Consider the following 21582-nt stretch of genomic DNA (forward strand, 5'->3'; position numbering starts at 1 on the left):
GAAGGCGGTCTCCCCCGCTCGGGAGCACTTCCTGGTCGAGCAGTCGCCCCCAGCGGAAGGATCTTGTCGCCGGGTGAGTGTGGGTTAGATCGGACCCGCTCGGGTTTGGGCGCCCAGGACGCCGAGGAGTAGGTCTGAGTTCGTGGGTTGGAGTCCGAGGTGAAGGAGGTTCGTATGTCCGCCCTCCTTTTGAATGCCTAGGCCGCCTTTGCTGAGCGCCAACTACCTCCTGGGCACTGCACTGAGCGCTGGGGACAGAACGCTGCAGGAGCAGACCAAGGGCCCTGTTCCTGGCGACTGACGTTCTTGTAGAGTAACAGGCTCTGATACATGACTAAGATTACCCCTGACTTCTCATCAGAAAGGTGCATCTGTTCAGTTGTCCTTGATCAAAAAGAATGCATAAAACCCACATTGACAAAGCTACAGGGCATTACAGACAGCTTCATTGTACAAAAGTGAAAAACTGAATCCCAGAGAGGGGAAGAGGTTTTTAAGAACTCAGGGCTTCAAATGTTCTAAGAAATGGTCATGATGATGAATAGACAACTATGTGATGATATTGTGAATTACTGATTATATATGTAGAACGGAATGATCATATGTTAAGAATGTGTTTGTTATATTTTTAAAAAATTAATAAATAAAAAAAAATTTTAAAAAGAACTCAGGGCTTCAACTCCATATAGTGCCTTCAAAAATATCATCTTTGTATATAGATATAATTGCCACTTCCTTAAAAATCACCCGTCAAATTTTCCCTTGCTTTTGATGGTAGTTCTTTAGATTTAGATGGATCAGTATTACCTAGGACCTTGTTAAAAATGCTTACTCCAGAAAACAAAAATAAACCGGATAAGTATAAAGTGGATAATTTCCTCTGGAAGGTGTATCGAATTTGGGGATTAAGAATGGAATCTTGGTAAACAACTGTGCCTTAACCTTTTCATCTTTAAAATGCTGCTGATAATAATTGTAGCAGCAGTTCTCAAATATGTTGATCTTAGTAGCCTTTTACATTTTTAAAACTTATCGAGAACCTCAGAGGTTTTTTTTTTGTGGATTAAAATTATCATATTTACCATTTTAGAAATCAACAAATTTTCAAAAATCAATTATTCATTTAAAAATAATAGACTCATTATATGAAAAGATAACATTTTTATGAAGAACATTTTCCAAAACAAAAGTGATTGAGAAGAATGGCATTGTTTTACATTTTTTACAACTCTCCTTAATGTCTCACTTAATAGAAGATAGCTAGGTTCTCAGTTCTGCTTCTACAGTCATTCTCTTGCAATGTTGCTTATCATGTGACTTATCTGGAAATTTGCACCATTTCATGGGAGAATGAGCGTGAAAAAGGTAATGTCCTAGTGTTATGAAAACAGTTTTGAAAAAAAGGACCCCCCTCAGAGGTCCCTGCACCATACTTTGAGAATTACTTAATACAAAATTTTCATGACAGTCAAAAGAAATATGGACTTGATTTTGTAAGTAATTCAAAATATATGAATGTTAAAAAATGCAGATGCCAAGGCTTTACCCTTAGAGATCAGTGAGTCAGTGAGACCAAAATATCTGCTTCTTTAACTACTGGTTAATTTGATACAGGTGACCCCAAAATCTGAGTTTGAGAAAACAATTACAGATCAAATTCTCCACCAAAGTTAAGAAGAAATCTGTTTCCTTATCTTCAGATCTCTCATTAACAGTTGCAGAGCCTAAAATTCTGCAGAGTTTAAATTAGCAAGAAGAAAAAAGTTTGCAGCAGACACTTTTCTGACTACCTAATTTATGAATGTCTGAATTCAAAATGTTGAGCACAGTACTTGCTATAAGCAGTAGCCCAACGCCAAGGACTGAGAAGGTTTTTAGACTATCATCCATTTGCTCACATCTTTTGAATAGGTAGATGACTGATAGAAGAGGAAAACTGTGCTGTCTTACAATAGAATATTCTCAATATGCTAGAGAGTTGCCAGAGTTAAACTCAACCGAAATTAAGAGGGTAGAGGTGAAAATATAGGTGACAAGACTTCTTGAATAAGGTGAAATTAGGATTGGATACTGTAGAGAGGGTAGACCTTCCACAGGAACATGTTGGTGGGGAAAGACAGGAAGTTACAAGCAGGAGGAACTAGAACCAGAATTTTATGGTGAAAAGTTATTTGGAGGGATAGAAAGTAAAACAGGTACAATTGGAGTTGTGAACCTATGGCAGGGAGACAGATGAATTATAGGGCTTCAGCAAAGAAAGAACTAACGAGGATAATCATTGTGCAGATGAGGAAACTAAAGACTACCAAGAGCAAGTCCAAGTCAAATAGTGACAGAGATGTCACTGAAGACCAAACTTGACTCTGAAATCCATTCATTCTTTTAGCAAGCAATTATTGAGCATGCAGGTATTGTTGGGCCCTGTCTGATTACTTCAGTTGCCTTCTGAGCCTATTCCCAGGGCATTTTGGATACCAAGCTGGAATTTGCATCTTCTCTCATGGTTGGTGGGAAATCACTGAGAGATTTTAGCATTGTGACTTGCTTGGATTTGTGTTGAGGACCAATTTTGAGGATAGTGTCAGAGGTGTGAAAGTGGAGTTAAAGAAACCCATTTACAAATTAAAGAAATAATATGATACTCAAGTAAGGTGAAAGGACTGTGACCTTGGGCAGGAACAGTAGGACATAATTAGAATAAAATTTATTATTTACCCACATTAGCTCATTTAATCCTCACAAACACCCTGTGAAGTGGTTACTGTAAAATAATCCTATTCACAGATACGAAAATTAAGGTCAAGTGGAACTATAGCCGCACCAAGGGTACAGTCAGGCACTCTGACTCAAGAGTCTGTGCTTTTAACCACCAAACCATGATTCAGTAATTTCAGTCTTGCAAAACTGTTGTTGCTATCCTCCGAGCTATGTGTATGGACCAGTAGATCTGAAGGCAAAAGTGAGAAATTATATTTAAGTCATACTGAATTTGAGATACTGGGGGATGTTTCAAACCTAAGAGAAATAAACTTAGGTGGTGAGCTTATAAATCTAAGCCTGTTGCATCAATCTCTGTCGTTCACATTGAGTCACTATTCAGCAAATCCTTCTAACAATGAGGATTAAAAATCCACAAGTATACCTGAAACGATCTTGGGTTTATAAAGATAAAATAGAAAAGGGGTGGTTTCAGTGTGCTGAAATATGTTGAGGTTAGAACTGAGACTACCTTAATACCACTTACCAGGTTATGAGGTACATGATGGCTCCAAGATGCTGTAGGGAGCATGAGGGCCATTTTAATTAGAAATTTTTTTTAAAAAGGTCCTCAAAACAGTGATTTCTTTCTGAATATTGCTAACCTTTTTTTTAATTTACAGATCCCCATAATAATGTTTGAGAATAAGCAGAACAGCTTTATAATTGTTCTTTGCAAAGGATAGGGAAACGCTAACAATCTGCTTTTAATTTACTTTTTTTCCCCCTTGCCGGTTCAGAGCACCACTTTGACTATTTGTATGCCAGGCATATGGGAACTCCTCTATTTTCCAAATGTAGTAACGCAGGCAGAGATGAGTGGCTAAGCTGTAAATACAGCAGTGAACACATTTCATTTGGAGAATGAATCAATTAATATCCCACTGTAATTAGAGTAAAAAACAATACCATCTGGGCATCAGTGCTTTCCCTCCCTTTGAGTTATTCCAGAACTATTTCTGCAAACAGCAGTTTCCTCAGCCAGCTTAATATTGAGCCACCAGAACGGAAATCAGCCACATTACTTCCTTATTTACTTCTGTTGAGAACTGGAACAGAATAGAAATATTTCTTTTCTCAGAAGTTGGCAGGAACAGCAACAAGACAATCTGTTAGAGATGAAAGCTGTAGACTCTTTTTTTTTTCTTTTTGTTTTAATAATTTAGTCAAGAATCAGAATAGTTCTCTTGGGTAAAATCATCTACATTTTTATGTATTCATGATCCCAGCAGCGCTTACATTCTTCTACCCCTAGAAGATGAAAAAAAAACCCTAAAAGATGAAAACAAGAGTTTAATTAAACTGGAGTATTGCACTTAACTGTTATTTTTTTTAATGTGGCAGAAAGGCAATATAAAATTCAACTAAGTAACTTCATCTACGGCATAGCAAATCCCTTTTTAGCTGTTTACAGGAAGGCAGCACTTTGATTTTCCTTTTTGAACTCTTCATTCTTTTGCTTCAAATGTCAGTTGCTGCATTGAGAATAGCAGGCATGAAATTATTATAGGAAGTCTCAAAATTAAAAATGAATTGTGTTCCTAAAATTCATGAATTTCTCCTTTCTCTTTTGCCTTCACAGCACTATTATACTTCTCTTCAGCACTTCTCTCTGTCTTACGTATTTAGATGTCGCTGCTCTTGCCTTCCAGGCTAGTTTGTAAGTTCCTGAAAACCTGAGACAGGCCCTGGTTTATCTGACCATCGTTGCAGCACCAGTATGTCATTTTGTGCATGATGGGCCCTGATTTAGCTGAGCTGTTCTGAAGTCATTAGGCCAGAATGAGTGGAATGGTTGTAAACAAGGCAGTTTTTTGTTGCAAGTAACAGAAATCTTACACTGATTTATGAAAAGAGAAACTTAATGTGAGGAGATTAGATGCACTCTCTGATCCCGAGTGCAATTTGTCCTCTGCTTTTTTTCTGCTAATCTCATCTTGGACACATACTTTTGCTGGTAGTGTTCTCTCTCTCATATGTTCAGTAGCCTCTTATCTGTACATGGGCTGTGTCCCTCAGAAGTTTTTGTGCTCAGGATGCCCGTGTTGTAAGTGCCCGATTTAGGAATGAATTTTAGGAACACAATTCATTTTTAATTTTGGGACTTCCTATAATGATTTCATGCCTGCTATTCTCAACGCAGAAGTGCCCAAACTGAGCCTGCCTTAATTGACTGGACATAGAAGGATATTATGGGACCTGTTGCTCTTCTGGAATAAAACTGGTTTACCAAACTACCAATGTACCACCTTTGTCCTAAGAGCAGTTTAAAGATGTTCAGTTTTTAGAGTCCCTGTCTTGTGGATTTCTCTAAACTTCTCCTAGTTAAGACAAATGGTTGGCTCTGTACAGAATAGGAACCACAGATTTTAGCCAGGTAGGCCATTCGTTTGCCACACCCCAATGTGTAAATAGAGAAGTTGGAGATCCATGATGCAGTTTGCCTTGTAGAAATAGCCACAGCCACAGTTTAGTCACTTTTGTGCTATCGTATTTCTAACATTTTTTCTCCTACCTAACCATTTCCCCGTACACGTTCTTGTCCATACATATTTGTTCTGTCTTCATATTTGTGGTTTTACTTTTGAGTAAAATTGAATAAAGAAGTTTATTTCTTTAAAAAAAAAAAGTTATATAGGAGCCAGGAAATAGCATGCTTTGGGGAGTCAGCAATATTTTTGAATCTCTTTTTCTTCCCCCCATTCTTCCCTCTCACCTTTTACTCTCTTTCTTCTTCCATCCCCATTGTCCTTTCTCTCTACTTCTCCATATATGTGGACCCAACTTCTGTGTGTTTCTCTTCCTCAAATGGCACAAATCCACAAGCATGTCAATTCCAAATTTCAAGGGCAAAGATCCTATTTAGCTTGATCAGCCAATGAGTTGATTTCTTCCTCGGCCAGAAAAGATAGGGCTTAAAAAAAAGGTAGATATAATCTGGGTAGATCACCAAAAAAAGTTCTCTAGCGCGAACTCAGGGCACATTAAGTAATGTAAAATATGATGGTTGAGGGGATGTGCGGGTGGTTCAGTGGTAGAATGCTCACCTTCCATGCGGGTGACCGGATTTGATTCCCAGACCATGCACTGCCCCCCCCCCCCCAAAATGATGATGATTGGGATCCAAAGTCAGTTTACAATGTCTGTTTAATCGATATTATTGGGAAATATTTATTTCAATGAAAAAAACAAAAATATGAAATTTAAAATTTAAGATTGAAATTACATAATGGTGTTGCCCCAGCATTTTGAATGGGTGCTTAATAGTCTTAAGTAAAATGTTTTATTTATCTTAAATAATTGTTTGACTACCAGGTATAGATTTTAGCACAATATCTGAAAGAGCCATCAACAGTAATAACAATGTATTCAGTGATTATTCTTGTCCTAGATTCTGTGCTTTACGTATACTATCTTATTCAGACTGTGTAATAGTCCTGTGAGGAAAGGTATGATTATTTTCCCCATTTTAAAGATGAGGGTACTAAAGCACAGAGAAATTAAATCATTTACAGAAGTTGCAAGGCTGGTTAGAATCAGAACCAGGATTCAAATCCAAAAAAATTAGGCTCTGTACTCTGAACCTCTTTGCTATCCCACTTTCATCAGAGGCCACTGATTATGCTGTTCTGGAATAGTCTAAATCTAGAATGGAATGTTACTGGATCAAACAGTCTAGACCACCATTAGGCAGGGCCGTTGTAGAGGAAATTAGGAACTTTATCAGTGGTCCCTAGACGTCAGTCCATGAACCAGCTGTCACAGAATCACCCAGGGCCTTAAATAAAAGTTGGAAATTCTAAGGCACAAACCCTGAAGTTATGATTTAGTATTTTTCTAACAAGCTCTCCAGGTGATTGTGATATTCAGCCTGGTTGGGAGACTCTGTTACTTAGTATGATCTTTTATTCTTCTAGGAGAAGATGGTAAAAAAGAGACTCTGGGGGTTGGGAGTCAGTTTGAAGAATGCCTGTAGATAGTGTGTTAGTTTCCCAGAGCTGCTCTGACAAACGCCACACAAAGAATTGGCTTTAACAATGAAAATTTAAAGTCTTACTGTTCTGGAGACTAGGAGTCTAAAATCAACATCTCTAACAGGCCATATTTTCTCCCAGAATCTGTAATGTTCTGGTGCTAACTTGCCATAATCCTTGGGGTTCCTTGCCATGCATCTCTGCTTCTGTCACATTGCTTCTTCTTCTGTCTTCTACTTCTCCTATTCAGTAGTCTGTGTCTCTGTCTAGATTTCCTCTCCTTATAAGGACTTCAGCCATATGAATTAAGACCTATTCTGATTCAATTTGGCTCATCTAAATAAGATTTTTGATGATCCTGTTCATAAAATTTTGTGATCCTATTTTGATGACCACACTTAAACAATAATATCTTCACACTCCTATTTACAAATGGACTCACACCCATAAGAACTCAGATTAAGGTCTGAATGTGGCCCTTGTAGGGAAATGATTCAGTTCTCAACAGGTGGGTAGTTACCTTTAAGGTCTTTTGAGGTTTTTGTCTCAGAGAAAATAATAAGTACTAAGTAAATGCATGTTGATTTGAATCATGTTGCATAGCATTCTTCAATTTACAAAGTTCTACACATAGTTTATCAAATTTCATTTCCAGAATTAATTATGGGCCTCTAAAAGAAGTAAAGCTAGGCTTAGAAAAAGAAGTTGAAGATTTTCTTTGAGAGTCAGTGATTTAAAAGGGGCAATCACATTACCAGGACAATAATTATAATCTCACAGACTCTTACACTGCAATATTATTTTGCTTTTTATTTGTGATATTTTGCTCTTCTTTTAAATTACTCTGAGTCAGTAATTTTATTTATGTATGTGCAGTAAGTGCAATTTTTTTCTAATGTTAAAACAAAAAAAATCTCAAAGGCTCCATTATTTATACATAATTTATCTATGTACTTGAATTACTCAAATTTTGAACTCCATGGTTAGGATTCTGATGTACCATTTGATTTACATTATTGATAACACAACAGATGGTAATGGTACAGGTTGAAATAAAAGCTCATTAAGCTAAATATTTTAGCCTGCATTGGCTCCCCGTTGCATAGAATTTATCAGAGTGAAATAAAGTCATAGCATTTCAGATCTGGAAGAGTCCTTAGAGATTGTCTCTTCCAGTCCACCGTTTAACAGATGAGAAAACAAAAGCCCAACAGATGAGAAAACAGGAGCTCAGAAAGAATACTACTTGCTAAGGTCATACAGCTAGCTAGCAGCAGAGCTAGGACCAGAATGTAGATCTGCCATTTCCCAGTTCAGTGCACTTTCAACCGTTTCTGTGTGAGGCATTTAGGTGATGTTCTATATATATATAAAACTTTCATTAAACTTCCTGATGTTAGCACCAGTACTCTCATCAGTTTCACATCTCTCACATTTCTAGAACATACAGTTTCACTGCATTATGAGTCTTGGTTGATAAAACTTTTTATCTGGCTTTCTTTTAGGTTGGTCTCCTCACACGTCTTTTAATCTTGAAGACTTCAGAATACATCTGGCTCTACCACTTTTTCAGAAAACTCAAATACCAAACAATGAATTTCCCATTGTAACCATGTTATAGTATAGAAGCTTTTGAGTTCTCCAAACTAAACAAGATTTTCTCCTATTTTCCCATGAAGCCACATTGTTATTTATTCACTTTGGTGGTGAGTGTTATTGTGCCAGCTGCTTTTGTTTTGGAAGATGTAGCCTTCAACCAAATGGCCCCATTAGGAGCAAATCATAGTTCTTACAATGCGTCATTTCCTCCAAGCTTTGAACTCTCAGCAGATTCCCACTCAGGTGATGATGTCATCATAGCCAAAGAGGGAACCAGTGTTTCAATAGAATGTCTTCTCACAGTCAGCTACTATGAAGATATCCATTGGTACAACTCAAAAGGACAGCAACTGGACGGCAGAGGCAGAGGTAACTACGCCAGGTTATAATTAATCAAGGTTACTCATTTCCTGTTAGTGCTGTCTTCTTGGTCTTATGGGGTATTCTATAAGAAATCTTGACAATGCAGTGTTAAGATCAATAGTTAAAATTTTTTAAAATCCCAGTATATTATACCTATCAAAAGGATCAAAAACAATTAAAATTCCCTAAATAGAAGAATATAGAGAATAGTTATAAATAAAAATAGTGTTTAAACATTTTTATTGCTCAAAAAAAAAAAAAAGAAGGGTACACATGATTACAGTAACCCAGTAACCTGTTTTCTCTATTCTTGGTGAATGGATTTACTTCTTCATGAAGGTAAACTGCAGCAGGGCTGCTACATAGAGCCGAGCAAACTGTACCCTGCACAGCTCCAGGGGCACCATTTACCTAGACCACAATGTGAATAGTACAGTGTGGGGGCCAGGGAAAATTACAGTCAGGGTTTCAATTTTTCATAACTAAAAAAATATTTGCTCTGAAGTGAAGTTACTAAAAATTATGGAAAAAATCCAGGATGTTTTTATGATGAGAGTAGATCTGTGCAGAAAATCTTGAATCTCTCTGAGAATTAGAAAGGCACTGAGAAGGAGCTCTGTAGACCCACCCAGCTCAATCTTTTTTCTATTCTATACCTTAATTTACTTGAAAACTGGAGCATTTCTCTTGCATTTTTGTGTCTCAGTCTTAAAAATCACACAAGCATAACGGTTATATGGCCAAAATCTATTTTTTTGAAAAGTTTTTGTTTTCACTATTTGCGTACCTGTGAACACATCTACTGTCTCCTTAACCAGTATTCTGTAAGAAAGATCTTTTTAATCAGTGCTTGAGTTAAAGCACCTCAAATAGAAATCACTATGAAAAGCCAGTGGGATAAAAATTAGAACCTGGGATCCCCACATACTACACTTTCAGAAAAGGTCTTCTTATCTTTTTTGTTAGAAAGGTAGCCTAGCCTACTCTTTTGAAAAATAAAAGATATTTGGCTGTTCTTATTAGGGTAGAAAACAGAAAAAGAAGAAAATAATATTTCTTTCAGAAGTATACAGTAAACATTTTAGCCATCTACAAACAGTATACCTAGTCACCAAAGGATTGAAAAGTTTGAATTGTTAGAAAAAGCAGTCTGGCCTAAATTTAAGTAACTCCACTATAAAGAGACCAAAGAAAAATAAGAGACCTTTCTAAAACACAAACAAAATACTAATTTTTTATTTAATCTGAACTTCAGTTATGATATCATATCCAACATAGGACCTTCTGAAATATTTTTCTTTAGGGCTCATTTCTACTGTGTTGTCCAATATAGTGCCATTAACCACCTGTGGCTGTCAAGCACTTGAAATTTGGTAAGTCCAAACTGGGAAGTGCTGTTAAGTGTTAAAAATACACAAGATGCAAAGCTTTAGTATGAAAAAACTGAATATAAAAAATTCATTGGTAATTTTTTTAGAGATTATATGTTTAATTAATTATTTTGAAATATTGGGCTAAATAAAATATAGTATTGAAACTAATTTCACCTGTTTCTTTTTTAAAATTTATCTATAAGAACATTTAAAATTAAATGTGCTTTGCATTTGCGGCTTGGATTATAATTATAATGGACAGCACTGTTTTAGAACCTAACTTCTACTCTTTTCCATAAAAATAATTAAGGTGAGTCTGAGCTTTTGATATCTAGCTCCTACCTAGTGGGGTTTCTTTATGAGTGTCAAGGTGACCTTCAAGACTGTTTGAAGGCAGAAGCACTCCAGACCATTGGTTCTCAAATACTAAATGTGTGACTGTTAAGAGACAAAAACACATAAGAATTACCTGTCACAGTACAGATTTCCAGGCACTGCACTGGAGTTTCTGATTTAGGAATCTGTATATATAACAAGTTCTTTGGATAATTCTGATCTTTGATCCCACTTTGAGAACATTGCTCAATAAAAATAGCATTGAAACGATAAGGGGTCTCTTCTCCCATCTACTTCTCAGTGAACTTTGAAAACAGCTGTCAAAAAGATTTTGAAAGCTAAGCTACACGAAACTGTGCCCAATGCTCTTGTTTTTCCCTCTCCCTCATTCTTTGCCGTTCTGCAGTTTACCCAGCCCTGTTTTCCCTTCCACTCACTCACTTACCTGATGAACAAATATTTATTGAGCATTTATTATGGGACATGGCTATCCCTTTCTTTCTTCCATAGCTCACCCGATCAGCTTTTTCAAATGTTTTTTTTTTTTAACTTTTTTATTGTATAGTATAACATACATAGCAAAAAAAGAAGAAAGCAATAGTCGTCAAAGCACTCCTCAACAAATAGCTACAGGATAGATCCCAGAGTTTGTCATGGGCTTCCATACGATTCTCTCAGAGTTTCCCTTCTAGCTCCTCCAGAATATAGGAGGTTAGAAGGAATAAACATTTTTTATCATCACAATCGACCCTTTCTTTTTTGTGAAAAATAACATATATACAAAACAATAAATTTCAAAGCACAGTGCCACAATCAGTTGTAGAACATATTCCAGAATTTGACATGGATTACAATTCTACAATTTTAGGTTTTACCTTTAGCTGCTCTAAGATACTGGAGACTAAAAGAGATATCAATTTAATGATTCAGCAGTCATATTCATTTGTTAAATCCCATTTTCTCTTTATAGCTCCACCATCTTTGGGTAATTCTGATCTTTGATACCACTTTGAGATCCCACTTTGATCTTTCTATCCCTCTCTTTAGGGGTGTTTGGGCTATGGCCATTCTAACCTTTTCATGTCTGTCAATTCAAGTGCCCTCTTCTTTTCTCCACAGACTTTTATTGCACTTTGTTCTAACCCCGCTTTTTGATGTGACATGGAATGAAATGAATTAACAAAAAATGAGTTAAACCAGTGTGTTCCTATTAGCTTGTTAAGAAATACAGACCTATTGAATCAGAATCTCTTACCCAAAACGTGTATTTTGAACATGATTTAGAATTCCACATTTGGGGCCTACTGAAAAATACTCTTTATCTCTTCATGCTGTAGTTTAGGATATTACAATCAAACACATCTGAGATTTGAGTTATTTAATCAGTGTGATCACTACAGATAGTTACAGACTGACTGCTAAATAAAACTTGAGTTAGGACAAGATAGCCAAGTGGAGTGGCAGTTTCATTTTCCTAGTTTGCCTTTACTGTGGAAACCACCAACATCTATCATTGATGCTTTCAGCAGCAACTCAGGATTGTGTTAAATTTTATGAATCTCAAGTGAGAGGAGTTTAAAGAGCGTATCAGTCTAGTGTAAGGTTCATAAATCTTCAGCAATTATCAGCAAGTGAGCCAGAGAGTTTAGATTGTGGTTATAGTGCAATGGTTGATGAGTGGAATCTATAGTTCATAATATCTTTAATTCATAGGGTGTCCTTTTCATATCTCCAAGTTTATAGAACAAAAGCTAATGGAATAATGGCAATATTCATAGCTAAATATTTTCCTCTTCTTTTTGAAATAGGGAAGTGATGGCTTTAGAATCTTTTATAGTATGTAGATAAATTTTGATGATAAAAATGGGCACAATCCAGAGTGCTTACTAATTTATATGCCACTAAAACTATGCAAAACCCTGGAATCTCAGGAATGAAAGAGATCTTGAAGATTAGGCATGCAGCTGATGCTTAAGAAACAGTCACCCAGCTTCCCCTGGGATACCACCTCAAGCCATTGGAAATCACATCCACGCCCAAGGTTAGCCCAATCTTCCCATCTTTAAATGGCTTTCATAGTAAAGCACAGAGCACTCTGGATTTTCCACAAAGGTGAGGATTGTACAGGCAGAGCCTAGTTATTAAAATATACTGAAGCAGGGTGGGTGGTCAATATGCTTTGCTTTTCATACTCATATGCTTTTGTGTATGTGTTCCCTGTATGACGATACTTTCATATATGGAAGAGAGTTAGCATGTGTTAAGTTTAAAATAAGCACAGGCAACTTAAGGGCAACTTTATTCTCTTTGCCAAGCTGTTCATTTACACTCACTTCTGAGACACATCTTCTGGCTTGTGCTTCTGTTAAATTTGCCAGAAAATTATAATCATGATCAACAGACCTTTCCTAACAAAACAAATTACTTTGTTTATCCAGATTAGCCAGCTATTAATTTAACAAATGTATTAAATTGCTAAGTTTTTAAAAATAACTTTTCTTACTATTTAAATTGATTATGGAAAGTGCACAGTTTAATAAAAAGAAGAAAATAAAAATTAGTCATAACCCTTCACTATAGAAATAACCATTGTTTTGTGTTTGGTTTTTTGTTTTTTATTTTTTTATGCATATCCTTCTAGTGTATGAAAATGTAGAGTAGAAATGGAAGTGAAAACATACATTTAAATATTTTTTTAAGAAGATTAGTCATTTACCATGGTGACAGTATACTTTTCTCCCTGAAAGCCTTTTTACATCTAGCAGTGAAAAGTTAGCTATGATAATCCTTCATGTCAGGAAGGAAGATCATGATTTCCTTTTTAAGTTCCAGGCTAATGAGATTCTGACTCTGGACATTGTAATCTGCCCTTTCTTACATGATTTAAACAAATAGTAGAACCTACCAAATGAGTTAAAGAACTTTCATGAAGAGATAGAATATTGATAAGGCAATCAGCATATTTAGTAATATCCTTTGTATGGTATTTTTTTTTCTTTTGGATTATCAGGTGGAAAATGGTTGGTTTCTGATAACTTCCTGAATATCACCAGCATAGCCTTTGATGACCGTGGGCTCTATACATGCTTCATTACTTCTCCAATTCGTGCCTCCTACTCTGTCACCTTACGTGTTATCTTCACCTCAGGAGACATGAGTATCTACTACATGATTGTTTGCCTGATTGCCTTTACAATCACTCTCATCTTGAATGTTACACGGCTGTGCATGATGAGTAGCCATCTTCGCAAGACTGAGAAAGCCATCAATGAATTTTTCAGAACTGAAGGGGCTGAGAAACTTCAGAAAGCCTTTGAAATTGCAAAACGCATCCCCATCATCACTTCAGCCAAGACTCTGGAGCTTGCCAAAGTCACACAGTTCAAGACCATGGAGTTTGCGCGTTACATTGAAGAACTAGCAAGAAGTGTTCCTCTTCCACCTCTTATTTTAAACTGCCGGGCCTTTGTTGAGGAGATGTTTGAAGCTGTGAGAGTGGATGACCCGGATGACATGGGAGAAAGAATTAAAGACAGACCTGCCTTGAATGCTCAAGGTGGCATCTATGTCATTAATCCAGAGATGGGACGGAGTAATTCACCAGGAGGAGATTCAGATGATGGTTCTTTGAATGAACAAGGCAAGGAGATAGCTGTTCAGGTTTCTGTCCACCTTCAGTCAGAGACCAAAAGTATTGATACAGATTCTCAAGATAGCAGTCATTTCAGCCCTCCTGATGAGGTAGGTTCTGCCGAATCTAACTGTCACTGCAAAGATGGAGCATATGAAAACTTCCAGCTCTGAGCTATCCCTGCACCTACAAAAACAGCTCTCAGAAAAAGAATCTATTTCTTGGAGGAAATAGCATTTTTAGCACAAGATGACTAGGGTTTTCCCCTTGTTAATAGCATATCAGAACATGAATTGCCAAAAATTCTTATAAAAGTGCAGTGTTTTTCCTATCTGATATTTCTTAGTCATTTTCCCCAAGCAAGATTAAGTGATCATGTTAAGAATAAAGAAGCCTGAGAAGTAAACATGAAAGCGAAAGTACCAAACTAAGAGTCCTATGGCTTTGCTGACTCTGGACATTATAATCTTCCCTTTCTTACATGATTTCAACAAATGGTAGAACCTACCAAATGAGTTGAAGAACTTTCATGAAGAGATAGAATATTGATAAGGAATCAGCATATTTAGTAATATTCTTTGTATGGTATTGTTTTTGTTTTTTTCTGTTGGATCATGAGCCTTCGTTGGTTAGGTCTGACACTTACCTGGGGGCCTCAGCTTTCCCATCAGATGAGAGATTTGCTTTAGATGGCATCTAAAATCGTTTCTGGCCCTGTAACTTATTATTCATCACCTTTATCTTCAGCACATATCTAAATAAACCCTTCACTAGACTTTTAGTCCCCTTTTATGGAAAGGACCAAGCTGAGACTTTATTCTGTGACTTGGGGTTCCACAACTAATGCCATATGCATTAGAGGTAAGGATATTTCCCTATTGTTTTCCATTGTGGAGTGTGCAATTGAATGTACTAGGAATCTTGTCAATGTCGTATATGTCTCTATTATGCAGATATCAGAGAGCCAATTCCTCATTAGCAAACTATTTTCCTAAATAAATTGATCCTGTTTGGGAGTATCTCATGTTTTGTTCACTTACTGAGGAATCACTCATTTCATTGAAGCTGTCAGTGACTTCCCAATTGGTCTCCCAAAGTGAGCAATTTGTTCCTAAGGAATATATTTTCAATGCCTTTAGAATGAGAAACCATGTCAAATTGTTTATCTCTGGCAAATCATGGATTTTGACATATCTATTTGGTAGAATTTCTCAGGCATTCCCTTTTTTAAAAAGTACTAGGCTCTACAAGTATGTTCCATGTTTGGGATCCCTGGATTCCTCTTTAGACTTCTGTCAACCCTCTGTGGTCTGAAATATGGTGCTAAAGATTGCATGCCTCCTCATCTTGTTTGTTTTGTTTGTATTGTTGTGTTGTTTTTATTTTTGTATACTTCAGATACAGAATCTTGAGCTAGGGCTGCTTCTGCGGCCTTTCTGAAAAATCCTGACATAAGATTAAATAATAGTGTGTGGTATGTTACTCTCTCTCTCTACATATATATATAAATGATCTAAACATAAAGAGAGAAAAATTATGGATGATTCCACCTGGTTCAACTGTGTATAATAAACACATAAGATAGCATTTCTTTCCTAGCTGTGATCTGATATAATGGAATTGTAACTACTCTTCAGAATAATTTCTTTAGGTACAGGAAGCTTGGTGCCATATAATTTTAAGAATTTGGCAGTGGAGCACTGGTTGGTGCTTCACATTTCTTCATTTGGCTTCTGATTATTGACACATTACTTGAACTAGAGGTTCCTGAGGGAGATGTTCAGAGGAGGCTTTATCTGGAATTTAATTTAAGCTTTCAAATGGAGGAAAGCAGGAAATTCAAAGTGTGGCCAGATAGAACTCATGCCTCCCTTTGTCCAGGTTTATCAGAAGTAATACATCTGCTCTGGATAGCAGGAATGAATCCATGTGCAATTTTATCAGATGGCATTACAGATAAAGATGATAATGCTGCCTTTTCTTTCTCGGGCTGTTTCCATGGAAACCTCCAGAGCCAAACAAAAGCTACCAATTACTTAACCAAAGCTTGCTTTGGCTCATAGACATCTATTTCTTTAAGGAAAACTGTTTTCATACATTTGGCTATGAGAGTAAGGACTCTTGAACATGTTCTTGATTATAGAGCACTTAACCCCTTCCTACAATGTTACTCTTGAAAAATTTAAAATTTAAAATATCCTTTTGTCTGGGGACCCTTGAATATTTCTTAGATCTTTAAAACCAATGTAGCAGGTTTTATATCATTTCTTTGAATGTAGCTTAGCCATTAATGAATATGGTTTTACTCCCATAGTCTCATAATGGAAATGTGTTTGGAACCCTAAGGTAGACGCATTTAATAATCAAAGTCCTGAGACCAGGACTTTGAGAAAAATATGAGAAATAGAGGAAAAATATATATATGGACAATACCATATAATAATTAAATATAGGCCACTCCAGTGTATACTGGATAAATTATTTTGGACACATAACAGTTACTTAGGTTTTTTTTGGGGGGGGGGGGCGTACTTGGTCTGGGAATGGAATCTGGCTCTTCCGCATGGAAGGCAAGCATTCTACCATTGAACCACCCATGCACCCTAGTTACTTAGTTTGGTGACTTTGGATGTTCTAGGTTAGTATGCCATTGATGAAGAATTAAAGAAAGTCAAAATTTAATCGGAGTTGGCTCTTTCTAAAACTAATTTTCAAGAGAAAGAAAAGCATGATTGTTATATTTTCTGTATCTAATCACGTCTTCGTATATAGTTAACAGTGTGTATTATCATTTTGTAAAATCCTTAGCCTTTCGAGCTTATGTCTAAAAACTGTTAATACATAATCAACAGTTAATTAATATACAATGAACCATTTATGTTATCTTTTTGTAAAATCTTTAATCTTTCAAACTAAATGTATCAAGTCGTTTGACAATAGCTGTGATGTAAATATCCTTTTGGGTCACTGGATTTTATAGTTAGTAAAAAATGCCTTTACCCAACAAAATATTTGAAATAGTTCTGTCATCTAAACTAGATGTCAGTTTTGCCTTGTATTGTGATTTAATGAACCATATTTATGAACTGTAATTATGATGGCTTAATTCCTGAGTCAGGCATGGTGAGTATTTACATTTCTTACTGCATACCTTGAAAAATATCCTAGGAGTTGCTGACCTGGAATGGTTTAAAAAGGTTCTTGGCTGCTTCTTTGTCTCACTTAACATGTATTTTAAGGTCAGTGCAGTCTTCACACTGCTTTGCCTTCCATTTTCCAGCTCCAGTGGGCCTATCTGTTCAGTCCTCAACACTCCATGCATGGAGTTTCACCCTAGATTACCATTTGTCTCCCAGGTCCCAGAGTGGCATGGGAGCATTGCATACTTGTTTTCTAGAGCTCAGCCAGTTATGGGTGCTAACTTCGTCTCCACACACTAGCGGCTATAATGCAAGTAGATTGTATTTCTTGAGTCAACAATAAGAGAACACAAGATTTTCTCTTCTAGACCAGAAGTGTTGAAAATGCTCAGTCTTATACATAAACTCCTAGATTGTCATTAAAACTCTTCGTAAAGTAAATGAATGCTAGTTGGTATGGTTCAGATGATGGTTAAATGGTCAGCATTTTAATAATACTTGCATTATAAATTTGTCATTTTTTTAAAAAAAGTCATACTTGGTTATATATATTGATTATATATATAATTGATTAAATATTCAATGGAGTATATTCCATTTGTCTGAAATGTTCTATATTTCACTTTTATGTGTGACACACTTTGATGTTAATGGTTTTAAAGAGGAATAAATTTGAATTCAACTTGGATTCCACCATGGCTAACCATTTCAACTTTATAAATATTTACTAAGCATTTGTTCATGTTTGATGCTATGAGCCATTCTGAAATGGGTGCTGTGGAAGGTGAGTGCAGCCTGCTGCCTTTCTCCTGGACCCACAAATAAACCCTGTGCTTGGGAGGAGATGATAAATGTGGGCTCCCTTCTTAAGGATTCTCAGATAGAGGTCTATCTATATATCCCTTCCCTTTTTGCACCGAGGATATGTAAACATTCTCAGACCAAGTATATAACTTTTATGGCACCCGGCCCACCCCTGCTGCTCTATCTAGTCCCTGTGGGACATTGACAACATCCTGCTATGGCACAAGTGTGGTGTGCCTAGATCAGATCTCCTCCCTGTGTTGGCTGCGGATTGGAACCTGCTGGCCATGGGGGGGCTGATAGCTATTAGTGAAACTGCCCTTGTTCTGTCTCTTCTCTATGCGAGTAAAAGTTTTTCTGTTAAAGCTTGTGTGAGTCATGCTTTTGCTGGTGACCCCAACACTGTACTGGAGTGGGTTGACATCTCTTAGGTGTCTTTCTTTATGACCAGTAGTTTGATGCAGTGAGCAGGGTGCTGACAGTCCAACAGGTACCCTAACCATAACAAGCTTGTACTTACCAGACCATCCTCCCTAGGCCCCAATACAGCAATTCTGCACTTCTAAAGAAAAACATTCCTGGCTAAGGCAAAGAAAACAGTTTGAGCAGAGGCCTAGAGGTGAAAGGATTTGGCACATGTTTTAAAGAACATGTGATTAATGTGTAAATTCTGTAATGAGTCTTGGTAAGTGGAAAGGTAGAAGTAAAGTCTGGATAGTAGTATTAATATATAATAATAACCATGTTAATAAAGACTGATGATAAGTAGGCCTGAAAACTCAAGATCTTGGGAGAAAGGAATAGGTGAAGGGTATGACTTAATACTCAAATGCCACTGATTTCTTAGAATGAAAATATAACACTGTCTTGCTCTAGTAAAAAGATCACAGGACTTGGAGTACTGACTGTGCCTTGTAACCATGGACAAGTGATTTCTTCTCTGAGCTCAGTGAGGTGGAATTGATAATACCTACATCACAGACTTAGCAGGATTAAATATGGCAACACGTAAGTAAACTCTATAGTGGTAGCATGCCAGTGTAAAGGCCTAATAATAGTTCAACCAGAGTTATGGGCTTTGTTAGAACCCATGCCCAATTGATGACTATGCATTCATACTCAACTAAAGATTCTTCCAAATCTCTCTGTTAGAATTGCATTTGGCCACATGCCATAGAAACACCCAATTATGATGGCTTAACCTTAATAAGAGGTTTGTTTTTCTTGAATAAAAAGTCTTGAGGAAGGCAGTCCAAGGCTGCAGAGGTACAAGAAGTCATCAAGGATATAGATACCTTCTAGATACCTCTCCGTCCTTAGCATGTGGCTTTCAACCTTATGGTCACTAGATGTATCGGATTGGGTACCCTCAGAAGCTGTCCCTGAGACAAGGATTTGTGTGGAGGCTGTTCATCTGGGAGGTGATCCCAGGAAGAAATGGTGGGGGATTGGGGAAAGTGAGATGGAAGAGAAGGCCAATACAGCGTGTATTAATGACTAGGTTATGGCTCTGGGCAACTGGTGCTTGGTTCTGCTGCAAACATCAGTGAGGTAGTGTAGCTAATGCCTCAGAATTGTCCTAATTCGAGGACCAAGTAGCTGGAGTAGTTATCCACCAACTTCCATCTGTCATTAGGTGAGTATGTATTGCTCCCAGGGCAGTTAAATCCCTGGCATTTCCAGCCTACCACGTATGGACTGAGCATGCTTCTGCAACCAGAGAAAGCCCACAGGTAAAGAGGCACCAGGGCTTTCTGTGGAAAGCCTGTGGTAAATAGAGTGTCAAAGGGAATATGTAGAACCTGCTGTGCAGGACAATTCCTTCCCCTCCAGTATCAGGTCTACATTCCAGGCATTAAGAAGTATAGAAGGTCAAGGACAAAAGACACATAGCAGCTGAGTCTGTACCTTTTTATCAAGAAAGCAATAAATTCCCTGAAGCCTTACCTAACTTGTGATTCTCAGTGGCCAGAACTGGATTACAAGGCTGCTGTCTCTGCAAGAAAGCCTGAGGAGATGAGTATGTATGTTTTTAACTGGACACATTGCCCCAAGTTTGGGTTCTGCTATAAAGAAGGGAGAATAGAAAATGTGCAACAAGGTCATCTTCACATAAATTGTAGGAGCAAAATATGGTCCTGTAATGGATAAAAGTATAAACCATGTTCCTTGAAGATATTTACATGCATGAAGAAAGCAAGAATCAGAAGCATTAAAGCTTAACTTAATACTTCAAGCTGTCACTCATATTGTCTCCAAGACACATGGCTGCAGCAGGGGACAGACAAGGTATTCTGTTGGAGCATAACTGGCTCATCTTAGCCTCTTTATCATTAACAGATATTTACTGACTTAACTGCTATGTGCTAGATGCTCTTCCAAGGATCCAAGGGCACCACAGTGATGGGAAGCAGCTAATAGGATTTATCTTTCATGAGGTCAGGGAAGCCTCTTCAAAGAGGCCATTGTACTGAGACCCAGGGATGAGGACCCAGACATTCATAGATCAGGGGAAGGAACACTCCAGGCAGGGGGCCACGCAATGGGAGAAGCCCCAGGACACAACAGGGTTGGGCTGTTGGAGAAATAGAAGTTCTGTGTGGCCGGGACGGAGAGAGAGAGAAGCCAGAAAGATGGTTAAAAGTTTTCAAAGCTCTTTTTGGCCAACCACAGAAACACTAGAAGTACCTAATTTGGCAGAGGATATTTACGAACTTAAGGGAAAATTTGATCTTTCAGTGGTACTATTAGTTTTCTCCTAAAATCATCTAAAGCTAATAAACTATTATGCTAGTTTTCTTTAAAGAATTAAACTCCTTCAGAGTCCCTCAAATTCCAATCATGTTCTTGAGTTTTTATGTTTTCACTGGAACCTATTGATTAGGAAATATATATGTAAATATGCATATGTCGCTCCATCTGCCTGGAGGGTCTGTGGCTGCTACCAGCCTGCTTATTCTTCCTGACAGTTGGGAACACTATGCTCTGCCTCCCTCTCAGCTGCGTGAAAAAGAGAAATTAAGTGTCCTGCAAGACAATAAGTCAGCCTTCAAGGCTCTTCTTTGGATAGAAGAGCCACCCTCTGGGAATTAGTTTGTCCTTAAGCAGAGGGGTAATTTATCAGGAGGAACTCCCTCTGTGTGGCAATTTTGCAGTGAATTTCATTGCTCTGGGAAACTGCAGGCAGACAGTTGAACTAGTCCTTAGGCTACTCCACTTAGTCCCTTGACCCTTGCAACACCTAAGGTCATGCCTTTTCATTCAATTTTTTCAACAAATGTTTGTTGCACACAAACTGGGAACAACAGCAACAAGCAAAACCAGAGATGCCTGTGGGGAAGACAGATCCTATTCAAAGAGTCATACCTAGAGTTTAGAAATTTTTTATTAAAGAGTATTATAAGAAATGAGATTCTATGCATTTCTTCAAATGAAGAACAAAGGAGCCTGATCTAAACAGAGAACAGGGAGAATCTCTGAAGAAGTGATGCTTGAAGCAACAAGCATTGCTTAAGGACCTATTATGTTCCTAACCCTGAGCCAGGGGCGATGGATTTAAGTCATGGATCCTACTTCGATGGAATTTACAAATGAGTTGAAAAACT

General features: G+C 37.4%; 1 protein-coding gene across 2 annotated transcripts; it reads left to right on the top strand.

Annotated features, from left to right (window-relative positions):
* Window positions 1-21: 21 nt before the first annotated feature.
* On the top strand, window positions 22-18342 carry MFAP3 (microfibril associated protein 3). 2 transcript variants are annotated; one of them, XM_077137480.1, is made up of 3 exons: window positions 22-73; window positions 8237-8699; window positions 13413-18342. In XM_077137480.1, exons 2-3 carry the CDS (start codon window positions 8405-8407, stop codon window positions 14204-14206), a joined length of 1089 nt encoding a protein of 362 aa, XP_076993595.1. In that variant the 5' UTR covers window positions 22-73; window positions 8237-8404; the 3' UTR covers window positions 14207-18342. The 2 variants fall into 2 exon arrangements, with proteins under 2 accessions (XP_076993595.1, XP_076993596.1); XM_077137481.1 differs by having other exon boundaries at window positions 59-168.
* The last annotated feature ends 3240 nt before the right edge of the window (window positions 18343-21582 follow it).

This window comes from Tamandua tetradactyla, chromosome 20 (genome assembly GCF_023851605.1).
Source record: "Tamandua tetradactyla isolate mTamTet1 chromosome 20, mTamTet1.pri, whole genome shotgun sequence".
In the NCBI taxonomy this organism is placed as follows: domain Eukaryota; kingdom Metazoa; phylum Chordata; class Mammalia; order Pilosa; family Myrmecophagidae; genus Tamandua; species Tamandua tetradactyla.

Bases quoted from the DNA above. Each gene is read 5' to 3' on its own strand.
- MFAP3 (XM_077137480.1), top strand. From the start codon at position 8,405: ATGAAGCCACATTGTTATTTATTCACTTTGGTGGTGAGTGTTATTGTG. The intron at 8,700-13,412 runs GTAACTACGCCA...TTGGATTATCAG, and splicing joins ACTGGACGGCAGAGGCAGAG to GTGGAAAATGGTTGGTTTCT.